Source organism: Rattus norvegicus, chromosome 11, assembly GCF_021556685.1.
Source record: "Rattus norvegicus strain SHRSP/BbbUtx chromosome 11, alternate assembly SHRSP_T2T, whole genome shotgun sequence".
In the NCBI taxonomy this organism is placed as follows: Eukaryota; Metazoa; Chordata; class Mammalia; order Rodentia; family Muridae; genus Rattus; species Rattus norvegicus.
Window position 1 is genome coordinate 98,083,434 of NC_141544.1, and position 26,529 is coordinate 98,109,962.

At 40.8% G+C, this 26,529-nt stretch overlaps 1 protein-coding gene across 3 annotated transcripts in view; it reads left to right on the top strand.

Annotated features, from left to right (window-relative positions):
• Fgd4 (FYVE, RhoGEF and PH domain containing 4) overlaps positions 1 to 26,529 on the top strand; it is a 153,825-nt gene that overhangs the window by 16,827 nt on the left and 110,469 nt on the right. Inside the window, exon 1 of one of the 3 annotated variants that reach the window (XM_087575450.1) lies at positions 15,613 to 15,796. In XM_087575450.1, the coding sequence (XP_087431576.1) occupies positions 15,787 to 15,796 (10 nt within the window). In that variant the 5' untranslated portion in view covers positions 15,613 to 15,786. 3 annotated transcript variants of the gene reach the window in all.

Below are 26,529 nucleotides of genomic sequence, written 5' to 3' on the forward strand. Positions count from 1 at the left end.
CTTTAGCATTTGCCTTCTCTATTTTCTGTCAAGAGACAGTTCTATATTCATTTCCTTAACATTAAACTCGAACCAGCCATGGTTATATATTCCTTTAATCCTGGCCTTCTGAGAAGCAGGAGGATTTCTATGAATTTGAGGCTAGCCTGGACTCCATATCAAGTTTCAGATCTAAAAACAAAAACCTTTGATTTTTATCTAAGTTTCCAGATGTTTGTAAATATAGATAAAATTTTAGACAAGTATAAATGCAAAAATGTTTAGGGTCTTCTTCACCACCCTCATTTTGTTAAGAAATCTAGTGACAGTAAGGGAGAAAAATGCTACCAACGTGTCCAAGAAGTACTAGTAATGGTGGATTGTGTTATCCTGATGTTATAAGCAATGAAGTTAGTCTTCAGGGACTCTGAAGTTGTATCACAACTGACTCAGATAGTGGTAAAGATATCTGCTATGAGGTGGTATCTTCTGTACAGGGTAGGGAAACTGTGCTTACAAAATCTCAACAGTATGGTTGCCTGTACAACAGAAAGACCTGTAAATGGCAGCACCCGTTGCCATGCCAATGTGTACTGGCAGAAATCTCACGTAATGACTTGTTGAGAGGCTGACATCAGTCTTCTTAAGGGATGAACCTCAGATAGGTCTTTCAATTCCTAGTGATCAGACCCAAATACAGATACATATTAGCAATACTAAATGAACTAAGGAAGTTGTGTTTGTAAATATATACATATATATATTTACATTGTAATAATAATTAAAGATAGGGGGCCATGGATTTGAGCAGGAATAGGGAGGCATGGGAGGAGTTGGAGGGAGGGAAAGGAGAAATAATATAGATACAGTACTCACATATGAACGTCTCAAAAAATAAAGATGCCTTAATCACCTTGACATTTAAATGATAAGGATTATTAGAAATTTGAATAATTTTAAAAGGGGGCAATGGAGATGGCTCAGTGGGTAAGCATACTTGCTGGGCAAGTATAAGGTCTTGAGTTAGAACTCCCAGCACCCACATAAGAAGCTGGGTATGGAGGACCATTGTAGCTGACTGGCAGTGGGAGTCTCCCTCCTTTTTAGTGGGAGACCCTGTGGAAATAATGTGGAGAGTGATGGAGTCAGGCACACGAACCTGCATCAAGCATGTTTACCTGCACACTATATGAATGCACAAAACCACAAGCACACATTTCAAATTCAGACTGAAGATTTTATTAAGTATTTTCTGGATCTTATCTTTACTTAAAGCCAGGAGGCTCCTTTGTGCTAAGATAGTATTAGAGTGAAGTTCTGCCGCTCTTTGGACAGTGAACTCCAAGACACATGAACTAGTGATGAACATTGTAGGGATCCTGAACATGACCTAGTTCCACTACTGTACAGCTCATGTGTTGATTCAACCCCTCCCCACCCCAGAGTTGTTCAGTAGAACAGCCTTGACTCTATTGCTGGATAAAGCCACTTTCTGCTTTTATGTTTCTTTAAAATTCTATGCACAATGTATTTTACCTTTTTTTTTTCAATAAGCAAGAGGGTTTAATGATCCAGTGCACTGGAGTGGCCCTGTAATTGGGACAGGGGTGAGCCCGAATGACAAAAGCACACATTTTTCATACACTTGTGGAGGACAGACTTGACCCTTACATTCATCAATGGTGAGATATTTTTACACATGGATGGGGGACTGCTAAGGGCCCTTCCCTTTTCGCTTTACCTTTTTTTTTAACGGATGTTTCTGAATTGAAGGATTATCTAGAAATGAAGTTTGTGTTCATGAAGACAAGCTTTGGAAGGATGAAGGGCAACAAGTCCTTGTGTTTGGGCTTTGTACTCCTTGGCTCTGGAATGAAAAGCTGATGGTTTATGTTTGTTGACAGAAGGAAGTGTTTGGTATTCAGGTTTGTGAATCCTGTTGCCAGCAGGTGGCAGTGGAGAGGTGATCTTCAGGCTAAGGAAGCCTACCAGTGGCTATCGGTGTCTGGGAGGTAGAATCTGGTTAGTCACAGAGTCACAGGGCAAGAGTGAATGCCTTAGCATCATGGTGCCATTTATTTGTTATTCTAACTCTCCCGGTGAAATGTGTTACTTGGAACTTAGCACTTCAAAAGTGTGAATCTTAACTGTGGAAACTGTAAATTCAAAGGAAGCAAGACCCTGTAATGCTGTTGTTTAGATATACAAGAAGTCCACATGACAGGGAAAATGTCTCAGTCAGCAGTCTTTGCCTTGCAAGCATGCAGACCTGACTTCAATTCCTGGAACCCATGGGTTTTTGTTTGTTTGTTTGTTTGTTTGGTTGGTTGGTTGGTTGGTTGGTTGGTTTTTGTGCCAGTTATTAGATGCAGGCAGATCTCTGGTGCTTGCTAATCAGAAACTTACCCTACTGGCTGATTTGCATATCAACAAGAAACCTTTTCTCAACCCAGACCACAGACAAAAATTGTGAAAAACAAGTGATGGTGGACACATTAGGCTGTCCTTTGCATCCCACATGTACCTGTACATGCATGTACCTTCACCACACCTGCAACACACACACACACACACACACACACACACACACACACACACACACACACACACAAAATCCTTCCTAGGAACTCAGGACTAATTACTTGTCAATCTTGTTCCTTGCTTTCTAGTTCACTCCAGTAGTTGCTGTCATGCTGTTGCTCAAGTTGTAATCTATGGAGAAGGATTAGTGACTAGAAGATATTCTACTTCTGATTACCCATAATCCTTAACATAGGCTCTATATGGTTCAAGCCAGATCAACAGGTCAATATGTGTTGATAACTATATGGCACCACTCACTGCCATAGGAGCTATTGCACAGGGCTGTGTGAGTTAAATAGGAGCCATATGTGGAATACATAGATGCTTTTGTCTTGTACCTGCCTGCCCTTTCCCTAGTGATTCTTTTTATACCTGTACTTATTTTTCTCTTAAGAATATTTTAGTGATCTGTATTTACAACCAAAACAAGATGAAAAACTGTATGTAGCCTGGATTTTTAAAGCTGTCATTGTTTTGTTTGTCATGGCAATAGATGTTTTTGCAGTAATATAACTATAAAAACTGAATATACAATGCTTTTCCACTTGGTTGTATGAGAGCAAGCAATCCTCTGATTTAGAATAGTGGCTTTGGAGCCTTGTACCCATAGTCTAATAGGAAGCTGGGTGTCCTTCTATATTTGCAGTAAATGTAACTGTTCTGTGAACTTCTCTATCTGCAGTAAATGTATCTATTGTGTGTGTGTGTACTCATGTATCTGCAGTAATGTATCTATTCTGTGTACTCCTGTATCTGCAGTAAATGTATCTATTCTGTGTACTCCTGTATCTGCAATAATATATCTATTCTGTGTACTCCTGTATCTGCAGTAAATGTATCTATTCTGTGTGTGTACTCTTGTATCTGCAGCAAATGTATTTATTCTGTGTACTCCTGTATCTGCAGTAAATGTATCTATTCTGTGTACTCTTGTATCTGCAGTAAATGTATCTATTCTGTGTACCTGTCTCCAAACAAAGCAATATGAGACAAACAAACAAACCCTCCAAAAATACCATTAAATTCCTTTTGTGTTGGCTTTCTATATGCTGGGTTGGGAACTAATACTGTAAGATTTGCAGCAGCCCTGGACTCAATGTTGGTAAAACATAGATCCCGGCAAGACTCCTAGGGATAATTGTCAGTGCTAGACAAGTAGCCCTCAGTAGGGAACTGTTATAATAGGCTCTGCTGGGTCTTAATGCCTGAGGTGAGTCTTCTAGTGCTTCTCTCCCTCCTCCTCCCTTCCCTTTTCTCCCCATTCCTCCCCTCCCTCCTTCCCTCCTTCCTTTCAAGAGTTTAAGAAGGATTGGTTTCAAAGTCTGCTAATATTCTGTCGGCAATCCATCTGGACCTGTTTGTTTGTTTGTTTTTTGTTTCTGAGTTGGTAGGATTTTTATTGCCGTCTCACTCTCCCTCTGTGTTGTGTCTCTGTTTAGATTGTTGGACTCTTTGACAATTTGGATGCATCAAGAAACTCATCCATCTCTTTTAGATTTTCCAACTTAATGAAGTACAGGTTTTAAAAGTATTCCCTTAAACCATTCTGTATTTCTTGGTGCCTGTTGCTTTCCTGTTTATTTCTGACTCTGTCAATTGAATTTCTCTATTTATTTTGGTTAGTCGGTCTGAGGATTGGTCTTATTTATCTTCTCAGAGAACAAGCTCTTGATCATTGGTTCTTTGTATGTTTTCATTTATATTTCATTAATTTCTGCTTTGATTTTTATTATTTTTTGCTGTCTACTGTGTTTGGAATTGGTTTGTTCTATTACTGAATTCTTGTTTTCTTTCTCTTTATCATCATCATCATCATCATCATCATCATCATCATCATCATCATCATTTTTACTTTAAATGTAGGTGCTTAGAGCTATACATTTCTGTCTTAGACCTGCTTATTATGTGTGTAGTAGAAATTATATTGGTCTAGTAAAGTGGTACTAGTAGATTTTCTTGTAAGATCTATCACCTCACTAACCCTGAGAAGCTGGCTAAGATTTCTAGTCCCAGACGTGATTTGCCTCTCGTTGAGGGGTCTTAAGCTTAATTGGATACTTGGTTACAACCGATGTGTGATTGTCCCTTATTGCACCTTTATGGATATTTAGCCATGCTGATCAGTGTTCGGGTTCATAGACGTTGAGTCTGGATAATTGCTCCCTTCTGTAGCAGCTATAATATTTCCTGGAACCGTGGAAACAATACTGAAGGAAGAACATTTTCAGGTTGGATTCAGTTCAAAAAATCTGACTCCAGTATCTTAAGTGTGTAGTGTCTTAAGGAATAGAGGTCCACCCTCAACCTCTGAAGGTAATCAAGGGCAACAGCAGTTGTCTATATTATTTCAGAAATTACTTGGACTACCCTAGCCAACATTTGAGAAGAAACCTCTTATACTGGTACTATGGATTTTGTTAGTATAGTTTTTGTGAGGAATATTGTAAGCTCAGTGGCACATATATACATATATAATGTATATATGTGTATACTTATTATTTTATCTAAGTTTAGGTAAATATAAATTAATAAACTTACCTGCTGCTCTATCAAACAACCCTAGCCTTTTGTTAATAATTAATTTATTTACTTTGCATTCTGATCACAGCTTTCCCTCCCTCTTCTCTTTCAAGTCCTTCTTTCTCAACTTACCTTCCAACCATCCACCCCTCTTCCCTATCTCCTTTGAAAAGGGGAGGCATCCCATGGATGTCAACCTTCCTTGGCTTATCAAATTGCACTAGAACTAGGCTCATCTTCTTCTATTGAGACCAGACAAGGTAGCCCAGTTAGGCAAAGACTCTAAAACCAGGCAACAGAGTCAGAGACAACCCCTGCTGCTGCTTTAGGAGTCCCACACAAAGACCAAGCTGCACAACTGTTACAAGTCTGCACAGGGTCAAGGACTGCCCCATTCATGCTTTCTGGTTGGCAGTCTAGTCTCTGTGGGTCCTTAATGGCCCATGTTAGTTGATTCTGTAGGTTTTCTTATGGTGTCCTTGACCTCTCTGGTTCCTTCAATCCTTCCTTCCCCTCTTTCTCTTGTGGGTCTCTGCATCAGTTTCCATCAGTTGCTGGGTGTAACCTCTCTGGTGAGACTTACGCTAGACTCCTGTCTGCAAGTATAGCAGAATATTATAAATATTGTTAGGGATAGGCTCCCTCTCATGTCATGGGTCTCAACTTGGACCAGACATTGACTGACCATTCCCTCAATTTCTGCACCATCTTTATCATTGTGTATCTTGTAGTCAAGATGAGTTGTAGACCTTAAGGTTTTGTGGCTATGTTGATGTGTTCCCAGTCCCTTCATTGGAAGTCTTTCTAGGTTACAGGAGATGGCTGGTCCAGGTTCCATTTTCTCCATTGCTAGGAATTTTAGTTACTCTTAGATTCGTGGGAGTTTCCATTGTCCTAGGTTTCTAGCTCTTTCCAAAGATGCTTCCTCACACCCAATTCCAGTTGTCTCTCCCAGTATTCTTTTCTTAGTCCTTCCTCCACTTGATACCTCCTGTTCCCATCCCTACCTCTCCCCTACACAATCCCCTCACTCCATCCATCCCCTATGTCTATTCTATTTCCCCTTCTTAGTGAGGTTCGAGTCCCCATACTGGGCCCTACTAGTTACTTAGCTTTGTTGGGTCTGTGGATTGTAGCATGGTATTCTGTACTTTGTGGCTGATATCTACTTATCAGTGAGTACATACTATATTTGATTTTCTAGATCTGGGTTTCCTCACTCAAAATGATATTTTCTTGTACCATTCATTTGCCAGCAAATTTCATGATGTCATTGTTTTTAATAGCTAAATAATATTCCATTGTGGAAATGTACCACATTTTCTTTATCTATTCTTCATCTGAAGGATATCGAGGTTGTTTCTAGTTTCTGACTATTATGAGTAAAGTTTCTATGAACATAGTAAGTGTCCCTTATGTATAGTAGAGCATATTTTGGGTGTATACTGAGGAGTATTATAACTGGGTCTTGAGGTAGAACTATTCCCAGTTTTCTGAGAAACTGCCAAATTGATTTCCAAAATGGTTGTACAAGTTTGCACTCATACCGGCAATGGAAGAGCATTCCCCATGCTCCCTGTCCTCACCAGCATGCACTGTCACTTGAGTTTTTTTTTTTCTTAGCCATTCTATCCAGTATAAGATGGACTCTCAGGGTGGTTTTGATTTGCATTTCCATGGTAAATAAGGATGTTGAACATTTCAACTCTAATAGTGCTTCTCAACCATTAGAGATTCCTCTGTTGAGAATTCTCTGTTTAGCTCTGTACTCCACTTTTAAATTGGGTTATTTGGTTTGTTGATGTCTAGTTTCTTGATTTCTTTATATACTTTGGATATTATTACTCTGTCAGATGTAGGGTTTTTAAAGATATTTTTCTATTCTGTAGGCTGCTATTTTGTCCTGTTGAAAGTATCCTTTGCCCTACAGAAGCTTTTCAGTTTCATGAGGTCTCATTTATTGTTGATCTTAGTGCCTGAGCTATTGGTATTCTTTTCAGAAAATTGTCTCCTGTGCCAATGAGTTCAAGTCTAGTCCATTCCTTCTCTTCTATGATGTTTAGTGTATCTGATTTTATGTTGAGGTCTCTGATCCACTTGGACTTGAGTTTTGTGAGGGTAATAAATGTGGGTCTATCTTCACATTCGTCTACATGCAGACATCCGGTCAGACCAGCACCATTTGTTGAAAATTCTTTCTTTTTTTCATTGTGGCTTCTTTGTCAAAACTCAAGTGTCCATAGGTTTGTGAGTTTACTTCTGGTTCTTTGATTAGGTTCCATTGACAAACCAACCTGTCTGTTTCTATATCAATACCATGCAAGTTTTCCTGGTACAGCAGGCCTGATAAAGGTAGGAGGAGTGGAGGGGTGTATTTCTTGTATGTAGCAGAATGAGGGATCCTATTTTCACATCCGTTCTGTTACCCTGTGTCTTTTTATTGGGAAATTGAGTGCATTGTTGTTGAGATATGTTAAGACCAATGTTTGTTAATTTCTGTTATTTTGATGGTGGTGGTGGTGGTAGTGTGCACACACACACACACACGCTTTCCTTCCATTGGTTTCACTTGTGTGGAATTATTTATAACCTGTGTTTTCTTGGGTGTAGTTAACCTCCTTGAGTAGTAGTTTTCTTTTAAGTATTCTCTGTAAGACAGGATTTGTGGATAGATATTGTTTCAACTTGGTTTCATCATGGAGTATCTTGATTTTTCCATCTACTGTGATTGAAAGTTTTTCTGAGTATAGAAGTCTGGGCTGGCATCTCTGATCTCTTAGAGGCTGTAAAACATCTGCCTAGGCCCTTCTGGATTTTAGAGTTTCTGTTGAGAAGATGAGTGGAATTCTGATATGTCTGCCTTTGTATGTTACTTGGCCTTTCCCCTTGCAGCTTTTTAATGTTTATTTGTTCTGTTCATTTACTGTTTTGATATTATGTGGCAGAAGAATTTGTTTTCTGAGCCACTGTATTTGGTGTGTTCTCTCTCTCTCTCTCTCTCTCTCTCTCTCTCTCTCTCTCTCTCTCTCTCCCCCCCCCCCCCCTCCCTCCCTCCCTCCCTCCCTCCCTCCCTCCCCCCTCCCTCTCTCTTTCTCTCTCTCTTAGGTTAAGGACATTTTCTTCTATGGTTTTATTGAAAATATTTTCTGGACCTTTGAGCTGGGAACCTTCTCTTTCTTAGTTTTGGTCTTTTAATAGTGTCTCAGATTTAGAAAATGTTTTGTATCAGGAAATTTTTAGATTTAACATTTTCTTTCACTAATATATCCATTTCTTCTATTATATCTTCAACCTCTGAGATTCTTTCTTCCATCTCTTGTATTTCGTTTGTGAAGCTTGCCTCTGTAATTTCTGTTCAACTTCCTAATTTTTTCATTTCCAGGATTCCCTCAGTTTGTGTGTTCTTTATTACTTCCATTTCCATTTTCAGATCCTGAACAATTTTATTCATTTCCTTCACCTGTTTGTCTGTATTTCCCCGTATTTCTTCAAGGGATTCAGTCCTTTCTTCCTTAAGGAGAAAAAGATGGATGCTAGGTGCCTCTGTCATCTTTTAAGGTCATTTTCTTGTGTGTCGGTTGTGTCAGGATACCCAGGTCTTGCTGAGGTAGGATAGCTAGCTGGTCTCTGGTGGTACCATATCGCACCGGCTGTTGTTGATTGTGTTCTTATGGTGGCCTCTGGCCATCTGGGATTTGTGGTTATTATAGGTTTAGGTGCTGATTTCTGAGTTTATCTTTAATGGATGGGTAGGTTGGGTTTCTTTTTTTTTTTTTTTTTCTTGTTTTTTTTTTCTTTCATTTCTGTTTCTTCTCAGTCTTTTGACCTGAGTGATTTGGGGTTCTAATGACCAGTGCATGTTCATGTCCAGTAGGATGTCTCCTCTGGGTTTTTTGTGTCCTGTGTGGCCTCTGGAGTTTTGGATGCTAATGTTGCCTCTGGGCTCCCTAGTACCCATGTGCCCTGGGGTTCCTGGTGCCAGAGTGGCCTCCTGGAAAGCAGGCAGGGATTTGGAGCAGAAATGGAGTGCAGAGAGTGAGATACAGTTCACCACTGGAAACAATTCTAGTTGTATTTATCTTTTGTCTCTCCTTTTTATTCTATATTGACTCCCCTTCTCCCTTTCTGTTGGAGTCCCATCTCTCTCATTTTTCTCTTTCTCTGCTTCATATCACTTGTATTTCATAAAATGGAGGAGGAGTGGATCTGAGGAAGAAGGAAGGAGGAGTAAAACTAGAAGTGAAGGAAAACTGGTCAGGATGCATTGGATAAGAGAATTGTAAAAAGGAAGAATAGGAAAGGAATCATGAAGTTTGCAGGTAACCAATTGTTCTAGAAAATATCATGTTGAGTGAGGTAACCAGACCCAGGAAGACAACTGCTGCATGGGCTCTCTCATCTGCAGTTCCTGCCCCAAACCCTCTGAAGTGAGGACACAACACCAGTAAGTGCAGGAAAGAATAAAGCAGGAACCATAGCAGGATACAGGAAATCAATCTATCTGTCTGTCTGTCTATCTATCTATCTATCTATCTATCTATCTATCTATCTATCTTCCTTCCTTCCTTCCTTCCTTCCTTCCTTCCTTCCTTCCTTCCTTCCTTCCTTCCTTCTCTTTAGTGTGTTCCTTTTTATTCTGTACTAGAACTTGTGCATCTGGAATGGTTGATTGGTTGGGTTATTTTAATTTTGTTTTCTTGTATTTTTGTTCAGGCCACCTGTCTTCTCTCAGTGGAGGTGTTTGCCACATTCAGGAAAGGACTAAATCTTTGTGGGGTAGAGATGCCATTTTCCTTTGTGGCTCTGGTGCAGGAAGTTCTGCAGCAACCAAGGTTGGCCTTAGCAAGGAAGCCATGGTCTTCTCCTTTGTGCAGAAGGCCTAGGGATCCTAGGAACTAAAGGCAGACTCTTGGCAGGTGTCTGGTGCCTGCATCCTGGATTATGTCCTAGACAGTGTCACCAGGCTCAGTGTCAACTGAGGCTCAGTTGCTCAGTGCCGTGCAGGGTGGGTTCTTTGTGCAAGAGGTTTCTCAGAGATGTAGTTGAGTCTAAGTTGGAGAAGATGGGGTCCCCTACATGATATGGTAGTATGTGCTGCCTGGGCTCCAGGTGGTCTTGAAAAAGAGCAATGTGTGAGGAATCACTGTATCAAATCCTAAGACTTTTTAAAAAAATTAGTTCAAAACTGGTATTGGTAGAGTGATAGACAAATAAAGGAAACAATACAAAACCCAGAAAATAGCCACCTGAAAAATTGCAGCAGTATTAAAATCAAGGAAGGATGAATCAAAATGTTTCCTACTAAATACTTATGGACCTTGGAAAGAAAGAAAGAGAGGGAGGGAGGGAGGAAAGGAGGGACAGAAGGAGGAAGAGAGGGAGGAAAGAAAAACCCACTGAACCTACACTATGTGTAACCTTTTAAACTAATGACACAATATTGTACTCTACAAGTTCGTGCTGAGAAACCACAGGGTAAAGTCACCACAGTTCCTCATGTATTAGTACAAGTTAACTTTGCATTTGTGCTTATTCTCAGCTATGTTCATAGCTATTCATAACTACATGTAACTGAGCCATAGAGCAGACATTGTCCATGGACCTCATATTACAGATAGGTTACAGATCTAAATGTAAAACTTAAAACTGTCTTCATTTTAAAAGAAGGTATGACGAGGTGGGGGGGCATGGGTGGTGCAGGTGGGGGGTGCTGGCTCAGCAGTTAAGAACACTGGCTGTTCTTTCAAAGGACATGGCTTCAATTCCCAGCACCACATGGCAGTTCAGAACTCTCTGTAATTCCAGTCCCAGAGGAATTTGCACCCTCACACATATATATTCAGGCAAAAGATCAGCGAACATAAAATTAAATAAAAGAAGACATAGGAAAATATTTTTCTTTGTGTGACTTAGAAAAAAGTCCTAAGCATAATTTATAAAAGAAAATATATGGTAAATTGAATCATCTAAATTAAAATTTTATACTTTGTATAAGACTATAATTTAGTGAAAGAATTCACTCTTAGCATATATGAGGTTTGGGTTGAAAGTTCTCAGACATTAAAATAAAAGTATACATTGAAAAAAATAAAAATGGAAAATGGCCAGACAGTATAAAGACATTAGTGTACTCAAAAGGAGAGCAAATAACATATAAAACCAGTTAGGTGCATTGTGAAAACACTCATGTGTGAATGGCCATACCAATTACTTGCAATGGCCAAAGACTGCGAACAATCACGTCTTCTTTAGAATATGGTTGGTTAAGTCACTGGTGACATAGCCATACGATAGAATCCTATGTAAGAGGGAACTTGGCAGTCTCGTGCTCTTGGTATTCTCTGCGTTCATATGTGTTCTAATTATGTAACACTCTGTGAATGACTGGATGCTAGGGAAGAACAACAGATTGGTGATTGCCAGGGGGCAGAGATGTTGAGATGAAGGATGCTGGCCTAAGAGAAGATGGGACACGAGAGGGGTTCTTTGTGGAAATGCTATCTATCACTCTGTGTATTATGTTGGCTAAAAATACACACAAGTGATAGACTGGCCTAGATTAAGTTCACTGTACCTATGGCCACTTTTGATATTGATATGTATTATGGTTATAGATATAATCATAAGAGAAAACTGAGTGAATCTCTCTAAACTGTTCCTGTAGCATCATTTCAGTCTATTAAGTATTTCAAATTAAAAAGGTAAAAAAGGCTTATCTTGTCATTAGACAAATCAGTCTTGTTCACAACTCAGATACTAATTCAAGTGTTAAATTTCAATGCAATAAAGTAATATTTACATGAGTTCTTTAGTCACATGTATGTTTCAAGTCATGCAGTGACTGACTCATTTTATACCCCAGAGGCAGAGCAGCAGAATGGCCACAGGATGCACAGCTATGCACCCTGTCAGTTGTCCTCTTTGCAGTGACAGATGACACATGGTGGTACTCACACAGCCTAGAATTTATAAGCCAAGAAATAATGGCCTCCAACCAGAGCTTCCAGGGACTAAGCCACTACCCAAAGACTGGGTACATGGACTGACCCTGGGCTTCAACCTCATAGGTAGCAATGAATATCCTAGTAAGGGCACCAGTGGAAGGGGAAGCCCTTGGTCCTGCCAAGACTGAACCCCCAGTGAACGTGATTGTTGCGGGGAGGGCGGTAATGGGGGAGAATGGGGAGGGGAACACCCATATAGAAGAGGAGGGGAAGGATTAGGGGGATGTTGGCCCGAAAACTGGGAAAGGGAATAACAATCAAAATGTAAATAAGAAATACTCAAGTTAATAAAGATAAAAAAAGAAAAGAAATAATGGTCTCTTCCTGTAAAATTAAAGAAGATGTATTTTTTAAGTATTATTATTTTTACTGGGTGACAGTTAATACAAAGACTTATAACTGGTCAAAATGCTGGGAATAAATGAAATGTTAAATGTTTATCTCTAACTGAACATCAATATCTAAGTTCGGGGAATATTGAAGAAAGAAAAAAAGTTTCACACAGATTTTAAGAGCTCAAGCGGGGAGCACCCTGTGAAGCACCGTCCATAAGATCTGTTGCTGGTATAACTATGGACACAGAATGTATGCACACAGAAAGGAACTAGGCTGATGAGGAATGGGAAGGATATGTTTACAAGATACAAGATTGTGAAATTGTCAAAAATAAAATTAAAATATTTTAACCTTTGCAATTTTGAGGATGTCCTATCTTTTAATGGGGAAGTGAAATACTTGATTTATGCCCTAAAAATAAATTTTTTTTCTTTACTTACCGAAGCAGTTACAGTCTTTCTCCAAATCACAATATAGCATATATAGGAGATGAGCTAAAAAGAAGGAGGTAGTGATCAGGATGAAAGGAAGTCAGTTTGGAGTGTTTTAAATACTCCGCACTCTGTGCTTGCTGCTGGTGACTGACCACTCAGGGGCTGCTCACCACCACAGAGGAAGTGCAAGCAGGCCTTAAGCCTGAAGCTATTTCTGGGTCAAAATGACCTTGAGGAAGTGAACTCTTCTCATTTTTCTCACAGCAAATTAGCTAATTAAGATTGAGGCAACTCATTGGGTGGATAGAGGGCTTCAAAATGCTAGAAGATGCTCCAGTTTCCCTGGGCTAGATGTGAAACAAATTTTACCTGTAGATTAAGTATGAAATGTTGAGGGATTGAGTTATGAAAAGGATCCTGTGCTTTCTAAAGCAGCTTGTCAGGCCTAAACAGTACAGCAAGAAAAACAGAACCGTAGAGAGTTTAGTCAGGAACCATCTGTGGGTGGCCGCTTTCCCTTACTGTGAAATGGGCCTGATAAGCCCTTGGTGAGAGCTCTCGTGAGGATATCTGATAGTCAAGCTTTACAGCTGTAATTGCTAACAGGGTTCACTGTATAGACATGGAGTAGCTGCTACTATTCCACTTTCCTGAAGCTTTGCATTTAGCTCCGTAACTTTGGGGATTAGTAGTTGTAACATTAGAATAAATTGAAACTTTGGGTTTGTAAACCACTGTGAAATTTAAACATATGCTGTTAAATTGGTCAAAATTACTTTGTTTAGAGGTATATCTGGTTTTACACAGTCTAGTAGAGCAAGCTATAAGCATCGGACATAGAAAACAGTTCACCTTTATGAGGAATTTTACTCAGGACCACCTTTTCCCACAGCACACGGACAATGCAAAGCTCCAGTCAGTGGCAAAGATTTGTAGAACATCTGCAATGTAGGGTTTTAGTCACTGTAAATGTCTATGCTTTAAATCATTATTTAGATGCTTTATATCATTGTGATATTTCAAATAAAATTTTATTCATTTTCTTTTGTTTTTGTTTCTCATACTGCTGAAACATTGAGGAGGTAAAACAACAAACAAACAAACAAACAAACAAACAAAACCCAAGGTCATGGTGATGTACGACCTTAATCCCAGTGCTCTCCAGAGGCTGAGGTAAGAGCTTGGTAGGTTCAAGGCCAGCCACATCTACATAATGAGTTCAAGGCTAGCCAGCGTTACCAAGTGAGGTCCAGCCTTAACCAACCAAAGGACAACATACTCATTAAGATCCGTCTCAGGCTGGAGAGATGGTTCAATGGTTGAGAGCACTGACTGCTCTTCCAGAAGTCCTGAGTTAAATTCCCAACAACCATATGGTAGCTCACAACCATCTGTAATGGGATCTGATGCCCTCTTCTGGTGTGTCTAAAGACAGAGACAATGTGCTCACATAAAGAAAATAAATAATTAATTCTTAAAAAATAGCCTTCTCCTTGGAGCATGGCAGCAAGGCAAGACAGTATCAGTTTAGCCCACAATATGCTGGCATATGGTTGTCATTCTAGTTTCCTGCCAAATGCCTCAGGTACAAAGAGGGATCCAAAAAATGCAGACACGTCGTGACACATGTCTGAGCACATTGTCGGGGCTTCTCCTCACCAGCAGTTAGGAAACCTAGATGAGGCTGGGGGCTCGAGTGGGTGAAGCTTGGAAAGCATCAAGCCCTGATGTGGACAATATGGGAGTTTGCTACACCTTCACCTCACAGAGATCAGCTTGGAAAGCTCATAATTTTAAGTGTTCACTGGCAACACATTATTGTCATAGGTACATCATTAACGCTCAAAATGATCGCCTTTCAGAAGCACTACACTGAATGAGGGGATACTTAAGACAGGTGGGCTATGGAGATGGCTAAGTGGAGTGGACGAGCCAAAGAAGCCGATTTTATTCCTGTGACCCAGGGAAAGACAGAAGCAGAGAACCAGTTCCAAAAAGTTGTTCCCCATCTTGTACACATCCCTGGTGCACTAGCACACCTACACCCCCAATACATTATACATATTCACAGTGACAGTAAATATCTCTCTCACTATTCACGTTGTCATGGACAATTGCAGTGAGAGAATGTGTGAGAACCTTGAAGGGCATACACCTCATCTCCCTGGTATAATGTGTAGACTCTAAGGTACCTCAATTTTCTAACATGCCTGACCGAGTCCGGGTGCATCTGGGTGCATTTCCCCAGCCGGTTTTCTCTGTACTCCCACTCACTCACTGGTCCATATGTTATTTTTAGTGTTCATTTTACTGTACTCACCAAAATCCCTCAAGTACCCAAAGGTAGTGTATAATTTTTATCTTGGTCCTTTTTTCAGAAGCAGTAATTTATTGAAAAGATTATGAAGCCGAACTGAGCCTATAGTTTGAGTCTGACTATAACATAAAAATATCAGAAAGAAAGGGTTTTAGATTCTTATGTAAAAGTTCTAAGAAGCCTGTATTATAAGTAACCACAATATTCATTTTAACCAATAATCTTTATACCTAGCAGGAATGGTGTCTTTGTTGTAAACCTAATGACTGTGTTGTAGTTAAGTCAAATTAGCCGGCATCACCCTTCCTATCCCACCCACAGTGTTCTGCCCTCTGTCCACATGTTGAAATACTCTGTTGGGGTTTTGAAATATATCGTGTCCTGCCTTGGGGTGACTTCACAACTGGGCCAGTTATGAAACAACTCTGTAGTTCCTGTTATTCGTGCATTTGCCATACCCGACATAAGATGCACGCCTGCAATCTAAGAGTGTAGACTGATCGAAATTTTACCTCTGAATGACCAGTGCGATTCCTTCTCCTCGAGAAGCAGGAGATTAACTTGCTTGGAAGAGAAACAGGTGCTGCTGGCTGTTATCCAAGAGGAATCTTTTATGGGGTGTGGTGAGTACTGCTGTTTTATGACTACAGTTTCTGAGCTATCTCAGGACAGGACAACGGGATTGTGGGGGTGGGGGTATATAGACTGAGTTGCTGGCATGTGACTTCATTCAGTGTTCACTGATCACAAACATTTCCACTATGAGTGAAAGTTACTGTGAATCTTCATCAGGTTCTATGCGGCTGGGTTGTTGTTTTGTTTTTTTTTTTTTTAAATAAGTGTTATTTCTTGATTTCACTACCCAAGATCTAAAAAAAAAAAAAAAAGGAGCAGCAGTTTTCTCTGTGGCTTATATAGTACAATAGTGTTTCCCAACAGCCATAGATGTGAGTTAAAAAGACTGGAATCGATCTGACATCATCATCATCATCACCACCACCATCGTCATCATCATCATCATCATCAACTATTAACCTCCCTGAGGCTTTTGTGAAATCACATATGATTATTTATCAGAATCTGAAGGCTAGTTCATTTGACCAAATTTTCTCAATATTTTACTTTAGTAGCCTTATATTCTCTTATATTTCACCAACTAACCTAACAGAGAAAGCAAAACACAATTTAGGTGAGTGTATTTATTCAGAAAAAAATATTTTTTTTCAAAGCTGAGTGTTTGCTGAGCAAGGAAGAGGGTGAAGAATGTGCCCCAGACCTCTCTGCATTACCTGGTAACACTCTGAGGCCCTTCCATGCCCCTACAGTACACAGGCTTTGGTATTGATCATGCCTCCAGCACATGGTATTATATTACTTTTCCAGCTACTGAAAGTTATCTGGAAATTGCTGTTTCAGTTGCCTTGTGATGTTGTATCACAGGGTAGCTCCTTGAGTTGTTACATGTGCTGTGTTGTGATCTTGGCTTATGAATGACTTTGAGAAGAGCTCTGGTATTTAAGACTATCTTGCAAGGTGCTTTAGGGCAAAACCCCACCGTACTTAAATTCTTGATTATAGGATAGCAATAGTAGCTGACCCTAAATTTATAGGAGTAGATATTGTATTCAGATTAACATTTGAAGTTGTGGATCTTATTTTTCCTTAACTGTTGCTTCCAGTTGTACCCACCAGCCTATGCTTTCTCCATAGCGACAGAGCAGAGTGAAATATAAAGGGAACATTTGCAGACAGGACCTTGAGGAACTCTAATCAAGGTGGATTCTCCTACTTTTCACAGCTTTGTGAATGGAAGACTAGATCTATCATACAGGATAAACTTAACAGGTTATAAAGACACTGGTGTCTGTTAAGTACACAGATCCTTGAGGCTTCCCCCTAAGTTTTCCTTTGCTTTACTAGGTTAGTAATGACTGAGGCACCTCTTAGTAACTCAGACTCAACAGAAGAAATGCCTCTTGTCCTCCAGATTGACATCATTTATCAAAGACGCTAGTCTTTGGCCCCTAGATTTCGGTGGCACTCCTGGTATTTTGATTGATAGTTCTGCCATTTGACATTACCAGAATCAATTTAGATTCAGTTCTTTTTGTAGCTTTACTTAAATTACTTCAAATATAGACCCCATTTTCTATTTAATATTATTTTACCTACTATAATGCTCTCAGGACAGCATAGGACAATGATTGGTCATTCATTCAGAGTTGTTCTAACAAGTGGGCATTCGCTGGGTCTTAGCATTCAGCAGAATGGAGACAAAGTGACTTCCTATTGCCGAGTGGAAGGAAACTCTCAAGTCTTTCTATGCAAGAACATTCCTGTAAATACCTTCACTGAAGGATCATGGGGCTTTGGGTTATGATCCCCCTAACTGGGTTAAACGAAAGCATCAGCGTGGCTGTCTATCCAACCAATTCCTTACTTCACCCTTTTGTGCATTCAGTAACCTATACGTAACATTTTTACGGCAAGAACCTTTTGTCTTTTCATTTGTAAAATGTCATTGATTTTTCTCAGTAATTAATTTTATCTTTAAGTAGGCCTTAAGACAAACAGGTCCATGTACAGGACCTGGTTCTGGCTATGGTGGAGTATTAAATGTTGGAAAACTTTCTTGCCAGTGAAAAACAAAAGCATATGTCCAGCTAAAGGGGTAGGTAGGTAACAGTGCTTGCTCTTAAGCCCAAGTGTGCATGTTTCATCTCTGGGACCCAAGTAGAGATAGAGAATAGACTCTTACAAACTGTCCTCTGATTTCCATACATATACCCTTGTGTGTGTGTGTGTGTGTGTGTGTGTGTGTGTGTGTGTGTTGTATGTATGGGCAAGCACATGCCCATGTACACACGTGCAATAAAAATTTCATATTTATAAGTGAAAATTATTTTAATAGCATATTCTATAGTTGTTTGCAACATATAAGCTATTATACCTGTATTAGAAAATATTAGAAAGGTCTGAAGTCAGTGGTGCAAGAATCTATGTTATAAACTAAGAGAAAGCAAATTAATTCTACTTGAAAGAAAACAGTGGTAAACATGAAGATTAAAGCTATGCTATAGACAAAATAAAGAAGCAAAAGGTAATTAATCTCTTGGGGAAATCTTAATAAAATGGATAAATATCTATCCAGGGATTAGAAATGAGAGGAGACAATTCTATTGCATGGGTTCAACTCAGTTTGAACCCTGTGACATATATAAATTAGACAAGTTGCTCTGAGGGATATACATAGGGCTGAGGACACAGGATAGGATAGAGTGCTTCTAGTATGAATAGGCCCTGGATTTAATCCCTGCCATCAGCCTGTAGGACATACATAATTAATCAAGCAATACAGAAGCATAGGCTGAACATTCAAATCACTCTAAGTATGCTAAACAAATTGAATTTGTTTTTAAAGGATCTTTCAGTACACTCTGCCATGATGCTGACAGACCACATGTGAGAACCTGTCAGGCTGTGTGTCCTGTGAGCAAGGTAGCATGGTGCTCTTGATTAATGCTTGTCCACCGTATTGATTAAGTGACATGGTACAAACTAGGAGTATTAACCTTGGGAAAAACAACTGATAATTAATTAGTTCTTTCTTTTTTTTTTTTTTTTTGGTTCTTTTTTTCGGAGCTGGGGACCGAACCCAGGGCCTTGCGCTTCCTAGGCAAGCGCTCTACCACTGAGCTAAATCCCCAACCCAATTAGTTCTTTCTTTAATTAGGAACATATGATCTTTTCTCAAACTTGCTTCAGAAAATGTGTGTCTTTTCTAATTAGAGAGCTTCAGTTTTTGTGTTTATGAAATTATATGTAAATAAGTGTGTGTTGGGGTTTTCTGCATGAACATATGAATCAGGCTGGGCATAAGTAGGGTTCTACTGTTTCTGGACATGCTGCTTTAACCCATTGTGAGAATTAAACCAAGACGATGCTATTTTTAGCAATAGCAATTAGGTTTTTGGTCTTGGAGCAGAAAGAGGGATAGAGTATCTGTATATGTTTATATGTGTGTCTGTGCAAGAGTGAGACCTTTCTAACATGGTCCTCTCTTCAAACACCAAATTAGAGGGGATGTGGAGGTAGTTCAGTTAGCAGTGACTGCCTTTTATGCTTAAGACCCTAGGATCTCTCAGTAGTACCTCAAGCACAGCATGTTGGCACATGTTGTAACTCCAGCAAACAAGAGGTGGAGGCAGGAGGATGAGAAAGTCAAGTCGTCCTGGGTTGTATAAGAAAGCAGCCCTAGCAAGGAAGTTTCTGGAATGAATTGAGGTTGAAGAACTGTCCCAAGCTTTGTGGCACCATTGCATGGGGAGGTTTCCAAACCGAGAAAAGAGGTAACAGTCTACTGAGCAAGAAGTTTTCTTTGCCTCCTGAGTCCAGATGCAGCACTGCAGCTGCCTCTCACTACTGCTCCATGCCCCCTCTTTGCACCAGGATTGACTGTGCTTTCTAACTGGGATATAAAATAAAGCCTTCCTTTCTTAAGTTCTTTTTATCAGGTGCTTTGTTATAACAATAAGAAAAGACGGGGGCTGGAGAGATGGCTCAGCGGTTAAGAGCACCCGACTGCTCTTCCAGAGGTCATGAGTTCAATTCCCAGCAACCACATGGTGGCTCACAACCATCTGTAAAGAGATCCGATGCCCTCTTCTGGTGTATCTGAAGACAGCTACAGTGTACTTATATATAATAAATAAATAAATCTTAAAAAAAAAAAAAGAAAAAAGAAAAGAAAAGTAACCAAGAGAGTCTCTAGCTTAGCTTCAGTGGGAAGGGCTAGAGTAACCATTTTCATATCACAGAAGGCTGTAGGGAACTCTGCCAGTTTTTGGAGTGCTGTATGTGAGGTGTTTATTAACCATGTAGAAGAGTCACTGGATGGGGGACTTTAAGAGTCTGGAACTCTCAGGTCTTAAAGTAAGAGCTTTGGGAGTTGAGAATATATTTATTTATAGTGAACTTTAAAAACTTGGAATGGTCCATGATTTTAACCATTATACTTTCACATAAAATTTTCTTTAATATTTCCACCTTTCCAAGAAAAAGTCAAATAAGGAAGGAGATAAAAGAATGGGTAATGGGAACATAAGATAAAATGCATTATATTTTACATGAAGTCAAAAGAATAAATAAGCTCAGAGCATTATAAATAAACTGTGGCCTTTTTCATAGGATCTTTGGACTGGATCTATCTGTCTTTCAACACCTTGTATTCATTTAAACAATTTCTTGTAGTAAGAGTTTATGCTGTTTTTGTCCAAATAGTTCATCCACATTTCTTGACAATAATATTTTTAGGTTTCTTCTCTTTTTGTAGTCATTGTTTGTCTTGCTGAAGTGAAGTTCTGAAGGGTTTTACTTTTCAAAAGGTATTAATACTTGTGGGGTTTTCTTTCTCTAAAACTAAATGCAAACACTTTAAAGCAGCATCCTGCTTGGATCTTTTGATTACTTTTATAGGGATAAATTTATTCCAGCTTCAAGGGATACTTATATTTGTCCTTCTAATATTTGTATTTCTTTTTCATGCCAAGAACAGAGCTCTGAAATGCTTGGTATAGAGCACTGATAAAGGGAGGACAGGTGACCTGCAGTGCTGTATTCAGTGCTGATAAAGGGAGGGCAGGTGACCTGCAGTGCTATATGCAGTGCTGATAAAGGGAGGGCAGGTGACCTGCAGTGCTGTATGCAGTGCTGATAAAGGGAGGGCAGGTGACCTGCAGTGCTGCATGCAGTGCTGATAAAGGGAGGGCAGGTGACCTGCAGTGCTGCATGCAGTGCTGATAAAGGGAGGGCAGGTGACCTGCAGTGCTGCATACAATGCTGATAAAGAGAGGGCAGGTGACCTGCAGTGCTGCATGCAGTGCTGATAAAGGGAGGGCAGGTGACCTGCAGTGCTGATAAAGGGAGGGCAGGTGACCTGCAGTGCTGCATGCAGTGCTGATAAAGGGAGGGCAGGTGACCTGCAGTGCTGTATGCAGTGCTGATAAAGGGAGGGCAGGTGACCTGCAGTGCTGATAAAGGGAGGGCAGGTGACCTGCAGTGTTGCATGCAGTGCTGATAAAGGGAGGGCAGGTGACCTGCAGTGCTGTATGCAGTGCTGATAAAGGGAGGGCAGGTGACCTGCAGTGTTGCATGCAGTGCTGATAAAGAGAGGGCAGGTGGCCTGCAGTGCTGTATGCAGTGCTGATAAAGGGAGGGTAGGTGACCTGCAGTGCTGCATGCAGTGCTGATAAAGGGAGGGCAGGTGACCTGCAGTGCTGATAAAGGGAGGGCAGGTGACCTGCAGTGCTGTATGCAGTGCTGATAAAGGGAGGGCAGGTGACCTGCAGTGCTGCATGCAGTGCTGATAAAGGGAGGGCAGGTGACCTGCAGTGCTGCATGCAGTGCTGATAAAGAGAGGGCAGGTGACCTGCAGTGCTGCATACAATGCTGATAAAGAGAGGGCAGGTGACCTGCAGTGCTGCATGCAGTGCTGATAAAGGGAGGGCAGGTGACCTGCAGTGCTGATAAAGGGAGGGCAGGTGACCTGCAGTGCTGCATGCAGTGCTGATAAAGGGAGGGCAGGTGACCTGCAGTGCTGTATGCAGTGCTGATAAAGGGAGGGCAGGTGACCTGCAGTGCTGATAAAGGGAGGGCAGGTGACCTGCAGTGTTGCATGCAGTGCTGATAAAGGGAGGGCAGGTGACCTGCAGTGCTGTATGCAGTGCTGATAAAGGGAGGGCAGGTGACCTGCAGTGTTGCATGCAGTGCTGATAAAGGGAGGGCAGGTGGCCTGCAGTGCTGTATGCAGTGCTGATAAAGGGAGGGCAGGTGACCTGCAGTGCTGCATGCAGTGCTGATAAAGGGAGGGCAGGTGACCTGCAGTGCTGCATGCAGTGCTGATAAAGGGAGGGCAGGTGACCTGCAGTGCTGTATGCAGTGCTGATAAAGGGAGGGCAGGTGACCTGCAGTGCTGCATACAATGCTGATAAAGGGAGGGCAGGTGACCTGCAGTGCTGCATGCAGTGCTGATAAAGGGAGGGCAGGTGACCTGCAGTGTTGCATGCAGTGCTGATAAAGGGAGGGCAGGTGACCTGCAGTGCTGTATGCAGTGCTGATAAAGGGAGGGCAGGTGACCTGCAGTGTTGCATGCAGTGCTGATAAAGGGAGGGCAGGTGGCCTGCAGTGCTGTATGCAGTGCTGATAAAGGGAGGGCAGATGACCTGCAGTGCTGCATGCAGTGCTGATAAAGGGAGGGCAGGTGACCTGCAGTGCTGTATGCAGTGCTGATAAAGGGAGGGCAGGTGACCTGCAGTGCTGTGTGTAGTCTACCTGCTTTGGTTTCTTTTTATGTTTATCTCAATTTTTTATGTTGTCCTTTTAAAAGTTGACTTTCTCATACTATTTTTAGTGCCGATAGGAGAATTATCCCAGTGTGTGTTTTCTGTGTGGTATGATTGATTTTTTTTTTCGACCATCACAATCTTATTCTTTGACTTGCTAGTGGAGGCAGTGAGAAACCGGCAGTTTCCCTGCTGAGTCAGCATATAATCTTCATGAGTGCAGAAACAAATTTAAGTCAGTCAGTGCAAAACCAAGATATGACAAGCTTCCCATGAATGCTAAGACTCTAGATATATTTACTTAAAACCTTTACAGCCTCTCCCATTCAACAAAGAACCAAAAAAAAAACATTCTTTTTAAAATAATTGCTGTTTAAAACCTGACTTTATTTCCAAAATAAGATATTCTATATATTTAAATATACTTGTTTTTAAAATTCCTAAAAATATAGAACTAGTTTTCCGCTCTGCGGATGATTATAGATCAGAAAATAACCTACTGATGCAGCTTAGTTTCCTATAACACGTTATCTTGACCATGTGAGGGAACTTTCACGTTTTCTGTTTGCGCAGTTACGTTTTTTGCGACCTTTCATCCTGAGTCAGCAGCGTGGCTCTCTGAAACATTAGGACTTTGTCCTGGCAAGGGTCAATTTGTAGAAAGCTTTTAGTCGGTCTGCACTGCCTGGTTTATATAGCCAAACACCTGCTGAGCAAGCCCTGTGAGTAGCTGTGCATGCTTCCACACTTGGGTTTTGCAGGGCGGGAACACAAAGACCGCGATTGTTACCCAGGAAGCCTGAGTCACACACGTCTACCAATCGCCTTAGGAGGGCCGGTTGCCATGGAATCCACCATCTGTTCACTCCCCGCTGCCGGAATGTGATTATCCTCGCTGGGCTGGGAACATAGGGTTAGCAGGGGATCCTGTGTGGTGTGAAATTATCTGCAGTGCACTGGGCTATTGGGAGATTTCATTCTGCTCACTGAAAGAACAAATGAAGGGAGTTGTTCTCCAGCCATTTGTGACTTGTAACCACAAGGAATAACCAGCTTCTCTAAGGTAAGTAACCTGGCATTTCACATCTGGTTTGTAGGGCGTTTAGTGGGAGTGCATCTTTCTGTGGTCAAGGAAAGGAAGCACTAAGCTCTTTGGTAAGAACCCCCCATCCCCAAAGCTTACACGATTGCCTTTTATTAGTTTTAGACAGCCTGTACAATTCCATGTTGGAATTATCCTGTAATGTTTAAGAGTATTCCCTTCCCGTGAGTATGTACTGTGATCCTTGAATGTGGCAGATAGACAGTCTTCTCGTAATGGCTTCTACAGTGGATTACACCAGTGTTCTTGCCGAAATACGACCCAGGGCCACGGCGTGTGCAATGTTGGTTCTTATCTGAGACATGACTCTGCCAGCGGCATTTGTAGATTATACTCAAACTAAGGCTAATGCTGGCCCGCAGGTTTTAAGTGCAGTGCTGATGTAGTGTTCAGAGCCTGTGGAAACAATGTGATAGGGCTGTAGTGACAGATGGCTCGGCCATAAGGGAGGGGTAGACCAAGGAAGATGGCTCGCTTTTCCGAGCTTCCTTTGTCATTGTCATTTCTTTTGTCCACAGCTCCTTAGAATGTGTGCTGCATGTTGTAAGCTGCAGATGGAAATTATGGTCTTAGCAAACGGATGACTGACATTTCCCTGTGGCTCAGAGGTCGGTAGCTCAAACAAGGGGCTACTATGTCTTTTGTAAAGCAGCATTGTGTCTCCTTCCCCCAAACTGTGTCCTAAAATATAAAAGTGTAAAACAAAACCAGCTGTATGCTCTGGAGACTTCTTTTGTGTCAGTGTTCCTGCCCTTGAAAACCCAGCATTAGCACCCTGAGTTCAGCGGATCTGCCATTTTGTGTGCTGTATGAGAGGCTGTAATTAGAGGTTCTGCCTGTGCAGTTCAGTCAAACTTGAACCATTCTTGAGTGTTTACCTTAGTGAGCCAGTGGCTACCTAGAGAACAAGAAACAGTCAGTGGTCACAGGCACTATGCTTTTCCCTTCCTCTTAACAGTATGGAACTAGTTGACCACGGTATTAGTTAAGGACACATGCTTGTATTTCATTAAGAGTTTCTCAAGCCTAACTGTTTTTGTGGATTCCTGGCATTAGCTGTGGTTGATGTTAGTATTCTGCACTTACAGTTTTTGAAATACGCAAATTAATCTAGGTACATACTATCTTTAAGAAATAGCTTTCAACAATAGTAGACATGTATCTGCCTGAAAGCGTCTTTAATAACTATACAGTTTGCAGCTAATCTTGTGTAATAGAAAAAAAATCTCAAAATCAATAAACAATTTAAGGTTTATAAGGTCAAATCATGTATATTTGTGGCATTATTGTTGCTTTAATTACTCTGTATCTTAGAAACCAGTGGTGAAATGTGCCTTAGCTGTGGTTTCTTAGGCCACTAAATGGGCAATTAAAACCTGCACTTCGCCAGTTGGCCATGTGTGACTTCAATTACCCACAGTTACCCACTTCAATTCACAAGGTGGTGCTTGTAAGTGGACGCCCATCAGGAGGACATTGTAGATGTCGGTAGGTATACTGGAAAGCAGATTTATTAAGATCCTGCTTGTTCAGGTTCCAAGCATAACAAACAATAAACACACAGTCTGATTAAACGTGATGAAAGTCTTTTAGAAAAATCTTCACACAGTAAAGGAAATGGGAAACGTGGCCTGGCTTGATGTAAAACAGCCCCAGGGCCCAACTATCTTACCTACAGGAGCACAAAACCTTCCCAGAAATCCCAGACGGATATGAACTGGTAGGAAAAAGGGCAACCCCTCGCTAAAAGGCTCATTGATCAGTGATTCACTTACGACTTTATAATGGGATTTTTATTCTGTCTTATGTAAGTAACACGACAAGTATTTTCCTTTTCTATAATTAAGAATTATCCATATCTGGGTACACTTAAGGCATAATACATCGAAAGACTAGAATGAGATAATTTTATGCATCAGCACGATTCTGCGTTGTTGTCTTAGATGCAAAGCATATCTCACAGGCTCGTGACAAGTGTAAGTTAGGCAGAAGCTGCATATGGGGCGCGGCCTCCGCTTGCCCGAGATTCCAGTACTACTGTTGTGAGTTACCCTCTTAGGTTTCATAATGACTCCTGAGCTGCTCTGCTCCAAAAAGACAAGGTTTCCTTAATGTTTGCAGAGGGTGTATAGAATGATGTGTGTGGGCTACAAGGAACAGCTTCTCCCTCCCTCAATTCCTGTCACCTTATCCTCCAGTTAGTGAAAGTGAGTCCTGGGAAAGTGTCTAGAAGTACATCATTCTTAAACAAGTTTTTGTCTTGGCACAAACGGTCACATTGTAGTGCTTTGCTCCTCCGTGATCGATCATGTGTTGGATCACTGACTTCCCCTATGTTTCCTTATCTGCCTGAACCCCTTCTGGCTTTATTATTTATTTGGTTTTACAGAATTCCTAGGCTTGGACTCAGACTACTATTCACCTAGATAGTCAGACTAATTTGTAGTATTTTTCCAATCCCTATTATAAATCTCTAGATTTCGCATTTCTGTAAAGATCCCGATAGAAACAGAGCCATCTAGTTTGTAACCCAATTTGAGAGAAGAATTTCAGGCCTGTAAAATACAACGTCATTCTAGGTCTCAAATCCTGTGGAATTGCTCATATTGGTTATGGTGGGTTAAGTATTAAGACAAGAGCAGAGTCTGCTGATTTTGCTACCCCGATGCAGAGCAAGCATGGCGTGGGGAGGGTTACCCTAAAATACAACTGGTAGAATTTCCAGAATTTAGAGAGAACATAGGTCTTAACATAATGTTCTCAATTATGAAATTCACAGGGCTTCTTATTATGAATTCTTGACATTTTAAAAAACATGACTATCAAAGCAAGCAGATACCTGCATGCTTAATTTGTATGTTGTGTCTCCCTATGGCTGTCTCTATCTGAAACATTAAATGATGATCAGAATCTT